The following is a 12,804-nucleotide window of genomic DNA, read 5'->3' on the forward strand; positions in this document are numbered from 1 at the left end:
AGTGCACACTACAGACACATGGCGATCAGAAGCTACCACGGATCCCACGGCAGTTACCCAGGTTCTTAAATGACACCTGTGTCTTTAACCTCCTCAATTTCTGGGTAGGGGCGGTGGGTAGAAGAAAGGAAAAATTCTCTCTTTTTTTCTGTAAGCTGTGCGACTTTTGAATGTTAACTCGTGCATTGACGGTGAATTGTAAAGTTGTTGACTGTTTGTTGCGGGACAAAGTCGGGTACTTGAGCGAGGGGTGAGGCAGTGCGACAGTTGACAGTCACACGTATTACTGTCAAGGCCTTTAATCTCACCTGTAGAGATGAACACCTGCGCAGGCGCGGAGCGTGGCGGTGGCTGCAGTTTTGTCCACTGAACTCCGACCTTTGAGTTCCCAACGTCAGCTGCTTGACGGGTCCGCTGTGGTCTGGGGAAGCCGGGTGGCGGGTGGGGTAGCTGGCTGGCTACTCTGGGGGTTGTTTGACAGTCGCCGTGCACGCTCTCGCCATCGGCCTCTCAGTTTACACCACCACGTGCTTCACCGTTTGTACCCGGCACGACCATTCGCACGTCCTTCTCTCCTAACTTGTAAGCCACACAGCCAGACGAAGAGTAAATGAGGAATAAAAAGGAAAACTTATACAAACAGACAAATACAATGGGTGTATTTTGTGTCTTTATATAAAACCAATATTTATTAATGAACTGTACTGCTGACATGTAAGTGTGACCATGGATGTGTATAGGTAACTGCTGTCTGTCTGCCGAGACCAACGCTTTGCCTCTTGCACAAGCACACACACAAACAAACACATACACAAGCACACACACACACACAACAAACACATACACAAGTACACACACACACACACACACACACACACACACACACACACACACACAAACAAACACACACAAACAAACACACACACCTCTTCAGTCCTTTCCACACAAACGCAGTGTACCGGCGGAGGAGAAGGGCAGCTGTCCACAGCTGGATTATCCCACAGTGCAAGCAGCCGTGGTATGCTTCGACTCAAATTATCTCTGGAACACGTGTGCCCGACACCACACCATTTTTTACAGGTAAAATACAAGTGGCTTATTTATCGTTTGGCAGCAGCGTGGCTTTGCACAGAATATGAAATATGAGCTTGTTGCTAAGAATTGCACTCCTTCCACCCCACCGCCGTCCCCTCCCGAGGCTTTCAGCGCGTGAACAGCCATGTTGAATGCGAACTCTCTACACCGACTCATTCATCATGGTTAACCATTTCTCTTTCTCTGTGTGCTGGATTACCATCAAACAGTACAGAGCAACTGGAGTCTGACTTGGTGTGGAGTCCCTTTAGTGTTTTCATTGCCGAGCTCCACAGGAAGTGTCGCAGGTTTATTAACGTAAGGCAATTTGCTCCATTCCACTTCTGATTGATCTTGTTTAAGTTTCCGATAACGAGATCTCAATAAAAAAAAATGTTTTTTAAATGTGTCGTTGAAGTTATGTATTTTCAAAAATGAAAGGCACGGTTACGAATGGCTGTCTAATTATATTGCAAGGAATCGACGAAGAGCATAGCTGGCCAAAGAAGTGATTATCATAGAACTGATTATCATGTAATGTGAGTGTCTCGTGTCTCGTATAGTTTTACGTTCACTTTAAAACGAATACGTCTCTTAAAGAAACAGTAAAGTGCAAATTATTTTCTGATGATCAGGTACAGTGGAATGGCGGGAACTTTTTCTGCAAATCTCGGCGAACAACCCCCTTCCACTCACGACAAACACGCCTGCAAACATCACAGTTTAGAGACAGAAATGACGTCACGTTTGTACACAGGTATGTCTTATAACCTATGGCCCCAGTCCTCCTATCGGCTGAGGTCTTCACAACGTAAACACACTCATGTATAATCTTGACTTCTATGTTGTTGACCTCTTTCTGTGCATGCATGGACGTGTACCTCGAGAACGAAATGGGGTGTTCGCACGCACTGAATCATTAGAAAGAAAATTGCACTCCCATGCTCCTTTAAAATAAGTGGAAGATGTTCGTGCAAAGTGGGTTGAAATTTGTTAAACCAACCGACAACCAAATAGACAGCCAAACAAACAAACAAACAAACAAACAAACAAACAAACAAACAAACAAACAAACAAACAAACAAAACCAACTAAACGAATGAAGACAATGGCAAAGCTTGTTACCGCATCTGTTCTTTGCGCTCGCTAAGTCTCAGCGTCTTCATCAATCTTTACATTGAGCACGTGATAGTTTTATGCGACACGTGTGACATTGAGGGGAGAGAGAAACGGAAAAGGCAATGTAAATTAATGACTAATATCTGTGATTGATATTAGTTCAGTTTACTAGAAACAGGGATGAGGAATGTTTGTAAGGAAGGTAAACCACAAACAGCATCCACACCGCACGCGCACAGAAGGCGAGTCAGCAGCACAGAGGCTGTCGTGAAATGACTCTAACGATTAATTAGCAATTCTTCCACTTCGCTCAAACCAGGGTCACTTCCTGTCCTTGCTATAGTACAGTGCTTGATGTGGATGTGAACATTGGTTGCTTGTACCTTGCATCAGCATTGTGGGCCGTTGGACGATCTAGTAGAACATAAGTGGTAGTATTACCAGGGCCGCCGAGAGCCAGCCCGGGCCCCGGGACAGACGACCTCTCCGGGCCCCTTGTACTTGTAATCGTAAATTATTTTCCCAGTATATAATGTATGTTTACAATTCGAATCTCAATATCTACACTCAAACTCAACTTCTGCATGTGTAATGCTTGGGTGTTCTGTCCTTAGACCTTTCTTTAAAAGAAAAAGAAAAGGAGAAGAAGAAAAAAAAAATCCACTGACCAAGGCCGGGCCCCCTTGACAGCCGCGGGCCCGGGTACACCAGACCCTTGTCCCCCCCTCTCGTCAGGCCTGAGTCTTACTACAGTACTAGCAGTGTTGTTATCGTTTGCAACAGGTCCGGCATGAAGATAGTTTCATCGCTAACTACTGTTGGTTTACTAAACCGACCGCTGAGCATGTGAAATGCCAGATTATTGTGGACATAACCTTTGAGATCCCCTCGCTGTGATGTAGTTTGTCACAGAATTTGTCGTTTGTCAGATTTAAAATTAAAAAAACTCATTAGGTTTCACTTTATTAGCGAAAGCGGATTTAAAAGAAAATTTAAAAAAACCTGATTAATGCATCGCTAAGTACACCGTTTGCTGAAGGCATTGAGAGGGCGTCCAGATTTCTTGGGTGATACACACTGAACCTATGTCACAAACTATAGAAAACACTGGTTTTATTCTATAAAAAAAATTGTCATTGCTGACATGATAAAAAAATTGCTTTCATTTGTTTTATTTATTTATTTATTTATTTTGCTTCGTAGTATTCTTTTTCTCTCTCCTCTCTCTCTCTCAAAGGAAAGTGTAGGAGACATAAAAGACGATGATGAGACCGAGAAGATCACTTGCTAATTGACAGAGAGACATGGACTGACATCTTGTTGTCATACGCTCATCCATCCCACACCATGCATGCGCTCTGTTGGAATAATCATCCGGTTGTTAGGATCAAGCATTTATTAACATGTATTAGTTGTACAAGTCTTAAATACCTACACAAACAGTTAGACATCTACAGTCACAAGGTCTACAAGGTGTACTGCTGTCTGCTAGAGGTGCTACCAGTACAGGTGTTGTCAGAACAGGTGTCCCAGGTCTTTAGAGTGCTGCTTTGCCGGCAAAAATTACAATCCACGCTCGTGGTCTTATAACCGGTTTCTGGCAAAGAAGTTCTAGAAACAGCGAGGGAAGCTGAGTAAGAAACACAGCCGACATTTTCAATGCTTTAGTTTTCTTTTACAAAATGTTTTGTCGGATGGTGAGACAGAATCTCCGAGCGAACTGTAGAAGTGCTTGTACATAGGCATCCAGTTTATTCTCACTATGTAGCACTCTGTCAACCTTACAATCCGTATTCACAACCTGCTATAACTGATGGTTCATACGTTGTCTTGGCAACAATTCCTCACAGTCACAGTGTTGTGAAAGGTTACCAGGGGACAGTACCAGACTGTGGTGCTGGAACCAGGGCCACTAGTGCCTTGACCATTGCTCAAGAGGTCGGGTTCATGGTGTTGATGAGGAAGACTCGTTGACCTCTCATCTACGTCCACAGGTCTGTTACTGTAGAGATCAGTGTCGAGACAAGAGTGGAACTGGACTGAGAGACAAGTGCACCTCTACTCTATGTATCTACCACATACAGTCGTTAACTAGCGGCTTGTTGTTGTAAAACTCCACCCTGTGAAGTGCCACCGGTCCTCGTGGTGTGCGACAGGGAGTGCCGATGGTATGGGCACTGTGGACTTCAGAGAACCCTTAAGGGACATATTGTATCTAAATATACACACATATACACAGGATGTTTTCGGAAGCGGGCTTCACTTGCTGATTCTGGATCTCGGTTCGCTTTCCAGGCTGGACCAGCGTTGACTGAAGCCTTGAAGTTCCTCGTCTGATTCTTGTTGTGTGGACACGGAGTGAAGGCTCTGCTCCTGGTTTGAGGTCCGCTCCTATGTTCCTGGCTTGACGTCTGCAACAACAAAATAAGAAATAAAAAAATTAAAACAAAAATAAAAAAAAATGCTCCGATTGCAGACGTCCTCGTCATGATGATGATTATGATGATGATGACGATGACGAAAGAAACATGCATTTCTATATGGTGTTTCCCTGCCGGCAGCAAGCTCAATGCGCTGTGACACAAACAGTCGTCTTAAGCAATATGAAATGCGGGTGAGAGTTGTCTCATCATGTTACTATGGGATCCACAAAAATTTATTGCTATAACGAAGACAAGATATAGCCTATACCACTCAAAATAAAAGTGACTTACCGTTTGTGGTTTTCTTGGTCTGCAGGTCGAGGGCTTCTGTCTGAGGACTGACATCTGTGCTAGAAGCGGGGTAGAGAGCGGAAGTGACTCTGGGCGGAAGATCGTTATCTGACGACAGGCTGACGTCTGATGACGTTGTGCGAGGCTTCTTAACCACCGGTGACGTCATCCAACCAGTTGCTCTGCCCGTTGTCGCGGGAGCAAGGGCAGAAGTCGAGTACATGTAGCTTGTCTTCCTTCTGCTTCCGGTGTCATGGCGGACAGGTCATGTCCTGACGACTCCTCGTTCTGTTCGGCTGTTGATCGAGAGCCAGGGGCTGCAGCCAAGTGGAGCGGTCACGTGACACGTCATCGTCCTTTGTCCGGTCATTCTTCCGGTCACTTTCACTGACTTTCGCCGCGGACCCTGTGGCTGACGTTCTTTCGGATTCCGAGTGGATAATCTCGGAAATGGACCAGATCTTGGGCCGCGACGACTGCACCACGGAGGAGGACGAGCGCGCAGCAGCTGTGGACGGGGCAGTCGCTGCAGCACCCAGTGGTATCGAGGGCTGTGCGATGACCGCTGGAGACAAAGTCTTTGAGAAGGTCGCTTGTGTAGAACAACTGTTGCCATGGGCAACTCCGTTCGGCACTCCGTGGAGAGCCATGGCCGGCGAGATACCAGAAGTGTATAAAAAGAAAGGAATGCGGTTGGCCACGAATGGCGGTGACGACGTGAACGATGTGTGTGGAGACGAGGAGGACAGAGGACTGTGCTTGCCCATGGGGGAGGAGGACAGCGGACTGTGCTTGCCCATGGGGGAGGAGGTAGAGGCGGACGTGGCGGTGGGCGTGACAGGGTCGTCCTCGTGATCAGATATGTCCGACACGTCGACATTAATGTCCTCGTCGGAGTCTGTACATCCGCCTGATACAAAACATTGCCACTATTTATACAATCACACCCACAATATATATATAGCATTTTATCTTTATTAAGCATTTAATTTAAAATGTCTACAGTAAAGATTAACCTATATACTTATCGAATTATATTTCGTTAAAGCGTTCGTGAAAATGTATGGTAATGGAGTAAATGGAGCAGTGTCTTATTATTCTTATTGTTGTTTGCACACCTTCCACGAGCTTATGTCCTTCGAATAAACTCACCTACTCCTGTTTTGAACATGACAGAGAAACAGATAATATCCAGTTTATTTTTGGTGAGAACATTTGGAATTATTTATTTCAAAATATTTTTGAAATTAATGTTATACCTATTTACCAGATATATTTCCGCATGTTAATTGTGGTTTGAAATTGTGATTGCTCACTTGCCATATGTTGGCATAGGAAGTGAGGGATCGGTACAGGGTTTATCGGTGAAAGGTCAAAGGTCAAAGACCACGATGCCACGTCCTAGATACGGGCTGTGCCACCGGACATGTTATTGTTTACTAGCGGCAGATGACAGTCTTCGTGTGTGAGCAGCCTCTCACAACCAGTGCCACAACCAGGGATCATGAGTTCCATTCTCATCCCAACTACCATTTTGTATGTTTTTTTTTTTAAGTTTGTTTCTTCTGGATATCATTCGTGTAATTTTTGTTATCATTTTATTTCAGCCCGTTAGATCGAGAAGTGTAACATTACTGATACGTCAGTGTTGAGATGTTGACAGGAGTCAGGGTTAGGGGTCGATACCGATCCCAAGTCTGTGAGACAAAATAAAGACAGTTTGTCCATCCATCTCCTAGCTCGGTGGGGGGAAAGTGAGCGGCCTTCGGTGGGCAAGGGGGCGGTCGTCTGCTATCTGCCTGAATGTTCACGTCATCATTAGCCATCCATTTGGCTGCTGATCCACTGTCACCCAGGCAAAAAAACCGCCAGAGGTTATCTGCGCACACGAGCGGCTCGGGCAAACTCTCGCGAGATCCCGGGTGCGCGAGACAAAAGCCCCCGGGTACACGCGGCGACGACTCGCCCCCAGACGTGGTATGCGACGACAGCGGCGCGCGCTACAAGTGGACACGAGCTTCTGTTGCCGCTCTTGACGGGTTAGCGGGTGCCGCGGCCATCTGGGTTAATGCAGACGGGTGGGCTGAGTGACAAGTTGTGCACGTGAAGGGTCCATCGGGTGAGTAGCGCGCGACCAAACTGCGCACCGCGCGCCAGTGTTGTGACGAGAGGTGTCCCCACCCCCTGCACGCTGCGATTACCACCTGCTGGGAGGCCCCACCATCACGGGGGAGGGGGGACCAGACAGTCACGGGGGTGGTGAAGGGGGAGGGGGGCTAAAGGATGCAGACCTGACGGGGCGTGGGTAGAAGGGTGTGTGTGTAAGGTGGGTCAAGGGTGAGAGTGTTTGTGTGGGGGGAGTAGAGAGAGATGGGAAATAGAGAGACGGGGGAGGGAGATATGCAGATAATACAGTTGTCATACACAAGTATTATGATAAGAAAACTCGTAAAGAGAAAAAATCCATTTTGATGTTTTACCCGGTAGAAAAATGTTGATCTCTTTGTTTAAGCTTGCACAGTTATGTACATTAAACCCAAACTTGACCAGCGTTTAAAGTTGATGATGGAAGAGATTGAAAATAAACTGTGGTCGACTGTATCAACAATTGATTTGGTTGACAGTTCGAAGGAATTACCTATGCAGGCCCCATTTGTAAATTACTTGTCATAAAAACTAATATTTCTTGCATCATACACTTACAAACCCTCACACTCACAGTCACACACACACACACACTGGCTCTCTTTATCTATCACACACACACACACACGCACACACTTGCGTAATGAGGCCTAAGCACGCGTGCTCAAACAGAGATCGATTTTACAGGTAGCCAGGGTTTGATTATCTACACACTTCAAGTGTCTCTTTGATCTTCCCGTTCTGCCGAGGGTTTATATAACTTATCTCTGTTGACTGAACCTATCTCTTTTGTGTGTTTACCTAACTTCTCTCTTCATTTGTGGCACAAAATATACTGAACATGCAGGTTTTTATGCGTGTAGTTTTTTTTTTAATCAGTCACATTTGAAACGGTTACTGGCAGCACTACAGCCCAAACCAGATATTTTAAAAAATCTCCTTTCTGTTTTACATACTTCAGTATGAAAGGAAACCAGAATGTCATCAGAAAACACGAGATAACCAAGACAGGTTTCACGACGCATGCACCTTCGTCAGGTCACGTGACACATTCACTTACGTAAAAGCCCGCAGTCGTCGTCTGTTTCATTGGCGTCGTCGTCGTCGTCCCTGTCGCGGGGGTTGTGGTCGCTGTCGTCATGTGCGCCGTCCTTTACTGTGTACAGACGACTCTCTTTCTTCAATCGTCGGCGGGCGTTGGCGAACCAGGTGGACACCTGGAAACACGGTAGCAGCCAGAATACAACAAACCATCCCCTAGATGCTGGAGGAACGGCTTACAACTAACGACATCATCATCCCCAACACTTCTAGTGAAATCCTCAATACACCCGGCCCTCTACTGCTATAACGAGATACCCAGTCACACAACTCACATTGAACTAACCATAAATCTGCTTTGTCCTTAACATTAATAACTCGTTAAGCAATGAACATTAGGAGTCACGTGACCACGCGGGTTCTGTCAGTGATGTGAGACATACAGCCTCAAATGTGGCTTTGAACAAGAAACAAGGTAGGTCTCGTAGGTATGGACATTTCCAGAGAGATTTTTCTGAAGAGTAAGAAGACAAGAATCATTGTCATGTCAGTGATTCCAGAAGTAAGCTGCTCACCTGGGTCAGAGTCATTTTTGTGATGATTGCAAGCATAATTTTTTCTGCTTTCGTCGGGTACGGGTTCTTCCGGTGTTCGTGTAGCCAGGCCTTTAGTGGTCCCGTTGTCTCCCGAGTTGCTGCTTTGCGCATGCCCAGACCGTTGACGTCGAGTCCTGCATATCTGATATACACGATATACTATTTTACAATATTAATAACGAGATCGCTTTGATTTTACACTTTGCTGAATTTCGTATATTTTACAGCTAACACAGTAATCTGTCTTTTCTTGTCTATAAGGAATCAATCAATCAATCAATCAATCAATCAATCAATCAATCAATCAATCAATGTTTATTGTTTGTACCAAGACAAAAAAATTTTCTTTTGCTCACAAAAAATTATTCATTTGAACATAACATTAATATATATATAAGCATACACACTCATATAATCTCACACATGTTTATGAACTTCATCCAATAAAAAAAAAATCCCAGCAACCCTAAAACATAGGCCTGTGAGAATGCTATATTTAAAAAAAACCAAATCAGTTCTTTAGAAAAGAAGAAACTGCTTCCCGAAAGCAAAACTGAACGAGAAAAGAAACATGCTCTCTCTGTCTCTCTCTCTCTCACACACACACACACACTCGCGCATGCGCGGGGCTGTAGTTTCTATTGACTGGAAGACTGTGTCCACGTGGATCCGCAGACGTGTGTGTGTGTGAGAGAGAGATGCATTCTGAAATAAAAATCTTGGATGTTTGGGAAGTGCTGTCTAGAGTTTGCCTTTTCCACGTAGTTACTTGGGTGGCTAAGGTTAGGGGACTACACAAGGTACATGAATCCTTTTCTTCATGTGGGCTTGGAGTACCCTGGGTGCACACATTCATCTGTAATGTCTTCACTTTGTCACATGGCTAGTGCACATCCCAACCTTGTAACTCTAGCAACACCAGGCTCTCGTCATCGTCTATCCTGTTCTCTCCACTGGTCTGTGACATCTTCATTCTACCATTTAGTGTCTTTTGTCAAGTTCATTGAGCTAGCAACCTAGTGAGCAAGTGAGTTTTATTATTATTAACACACTACACCACCTGTGCACACCTGCTCTCTCTCTCTCCTCTCTCACACACACACACCTGTTAATTTTACACAATATATTTTAGTCAATGAACTCACAGTAGTCCATAAGGATGAGCTGCCATCGCAGGGTCGAAGGGTAGACGTGGACCCCCAGAGGTCAGAGTTGTTAGTTCCGGTCTAACAGGAAGTCCCCGAAACTAGACAGAGACAAATCCAGAAAGAGTTCAATTGAAAGAAAAATTGCAGGAATCCTTTGTGACTGAGAAGAGATCATATAATTGAAGTGCCATGACCTCGAGTACAATTAATGTAATTATTGTAATTAATGTAATTATTGTAATTAATGCTCTCTTGAACTACTGTCATCCACGAATATTCCGACTGCTGGCCATTTTGACTTTGAATTTACCATTTTCCCATACGCTCTGCGTCGGGATGGTAAATGTATAGGACCTATGACCTATAGTTTACTTCCGGGTCAAGGGAGAGGCTGAAGGCTGAAGACGAGATTAAAATGAAGGACGCCGTAGTTCGAAGAATCTGATGAATTAGTGAAAAAATTTGTGTGTTGGAGGTAGAATAATAGAATTTAAACGGGCCACATTTGTCACCGTCTATTCAGCTTTGTGAACACACACATGCACTCACGCACGCACACACACACTATCCTAAGAATAATTATTGCAAGGGCGCACTTGATACTATTTTCACAGTCAGATCTTGTCTCTGTCTACAGTATTCACAGTGAGATCTCGCAAGTATCTGACGACGCTGACGATGATGACAATGTGAAGGAGGAGTAGTTTTCTTGGAGTGTACTATATCACTAACTTCCTTTGCAAAATATTGTATTAATAATGGACTTGTAAAATATGATTGGACTGTATGTGTACATAAAATGCTCTTGTTTTGACCTGCATTTACCCGTCATCAGGTACTTAAGACTGTCTGTAGATAGTAGAAGTATTTATCCATTTATCCACCTTCATCTTTTGCAAAGTTAAAAGTGAATTAATACAGCGCCTGTAGGCTGTGCGTCTGTCTACACAAAACGAAGAAAAAAAAAAAGCGCAAACTCACACACACACCCTTGGTATGATCCACCCACTTGTGGGGATCGTTACAAAATTCTTTTCATAGCCAAATTACCATCAGACTCACTCCAGAACAAAAAAAAAAAAAAAAAAAAAAGACAGAAAGAAAAAGGAAATTCTCACCAGCGGCGGATAGAAGGCTGAAGCATCGTGTCCGGGTGGGACAGCTGTGTTCGGGTGGGTTGCCAGGGGCTTGAGTCCTCCAGAAAGCACTCCCCCGCTGGCTGAGAGATGAGAATGGGGCCCTTCGTGAGAGACCGGGCACAGGCACAGTCTCTGCCCCAGTGGGGCATTCGCCAGGTACGGACGCCCCTCGCCGCAAAACAGCGACACACCTGGTGACGTCTGCGAATCAAAGTGCATGCGGATAAACGCACACCTGTCTCTGACCGGTGCTTGATATTTGCGTGTCAGCAAGCGAATTATTTGCCTGCATGTCTGGGCTGGACAGGAAAGTGTCTACGTGTCCACAGTGAACTGAAAATTTCACGCTTGCCAGGGGCGATTTACGCCTCGGCCCGCCTCAACAACTTTACAGCCTCGTGCGCAAATTCGCATCCCTACCTGTGACATGTTAATGTAACAGCACACGCTGACAGGTGGGCCGATAAATTCGCTCTGACAATCGATAAATTATTGATCTGGTGAAAGGAGCGACGAGCTTCTCGCGTCGACCTCCCAGCAAACAGTGCAATGGCGGCGTGATGGATGAACACACTCACAGACAAGCTGTGAAAACCATTTCGTGTCTAGCACCAGACTGACTTCGCGAGCTGTTCACGCATTTCCCTGTAACTGTCAATTAGCCTAAACGATGTTATAAAATTGACAGTAAATAAAATGAAATGATTGCTCTGTCAGTTAACAGGAATTGTTTGAGTTAATTGTTCGCGCGAACGAAAAATTTCATAAAGTAAATTACTGCAGTGTGCGCTGATGTTAGATGATGATGTTGATGGATTTTATGAGCGCTAATGTTAGATGATAATGATAAAGATGATGAAGCAGATGATGATAGATTTTATCATTTTACGATGCAAGCGCCAAGACAAAGAAAACAACAGGACATTTTTTTAAGTGAAAAAACTTACAGAAATGTGAGCAAAAAAAAAAGAAAGAAAGAAAAGATCTGGGACTGGGAGAGATAGAAAAGGAAGAGAAGAGGGATGCAGAACCCGTCAGTTGGGAAACAATTTAAATTGATAAGGTGTTATTGAACCATAAAAACAAACAGGAAAACAAAATTAACTAAAAACAAGATTGACACAGACGAAGAATAAACACAATTAACACAGAGAGTGCTTTACTGCTCTGTAAAAACAATTTAATTCGGGAGAATTAAAAATGCCTAGGTATTTAGGTGCAGCCTTGTGGACAACTCAACTCTGTCATCAACCACACTTGGAGGCCAGCTTTTGAGATAAGACTGGCAGTCATCTGCAAAGCATCCACAGGTCCGTACAGCGCGGCATGGACTGACTTGCAATTGTCTGTCTACCCAATGAAGTGGACATCCATGCTTCCGTCTACGCGCCTAGTCGTGACCAGACCATTTGTATACCAGTTGTTTTGATGATACATTTTTTTTAAAAGGCTAGCATTACTTTATTAAAAATTGTTTTACTCTCAACAGTTAATATTTTGAAACTGTACATAGGCCTGCGCAAACATTTTCGGATATTGGAGTCAGTCTAATACAATTGTCTCCAGATGTCAAGAAACTTTTAATAATTTGATTTCTGTAGGAGTTGCTAATACAATACAACAAGCATTTGGCATTAATCAATTCATTCATTCCTCAATAATTCATTTTTTATACTTCGTTCATCGTTAACAGATTATATAGCTCTAGCTATTATGGACTTCAGTTCCCTACAGATGATTTAATTCTGGAGTACCATAACCTAAGCTGTTCTCTTCTCTGGTCTAATGAGCAGAAGGCCACACCATTCACCTGACAGAATATTGCCAA

The 12,804-nt window shown here is 44.3% G+C and overlaps 1 protein-coding gene across 1 annotated transcript in view; it reads right to left on the reverse strand.

Moving 5' to 3' along the window:
• Positions 1 to 3,571: 3,571 nt before the first annotated feature.
• The window catches only part of LOC112577197 (iroquois-class homeodomain protein IRX-6-like), a 32,242-nt gene continuing 23,009 nt past the window's right edge, over positions 3,572 to 12,804 (reverse strand). The window contains exons 2-7 of the mRNA XM_025260202.1: positions 10,956 to 11,177; positions 9,835 to 9,935; positions 8,669 to 8,831; positions 8,113 to 8,269; positions 4,908 to 5,817; positions 3,572 to 4,604 (exon numbers count right to left, since the gene is read on the reverse strand). Of these exons, the coding sequence (XP_025115987.1) occupies positions 5,159 to 5,817; positions 8,113 to 8,269; positions 8,669 to 8,831; positions 9,835 to 9,935; positions 10,956 to 11,177 (1,302 nt within the window). The 3' untranslated portion in view covers positions 3,572 to 4,604; positions 4,908 to 5,158. The remainder of the gene's footprint in view (positions 4,605 to 4,907; positions 5,818 to 8,112; positions 8,270 to 8,668; positions 8,832 to 9,834; positions 9,936 to 10,955; positions 11,178 to 12,804) is intronic.

Source organism: Pomacea canaliculata, linkage group LG12 (genome assembly GCF_003073045.1).
Source record: "Pomacea canaliculata isolate SZHN2017 linkage group LG12, ASM307304v1, whole genome shotgun sequence".
Lineage (NCBI taxonomy): Eukaryota > Metazoa > Mollusca > Gastropoda > Architaenioglossa > Ampullariidae > Pomacea > Pomacea canaliculata.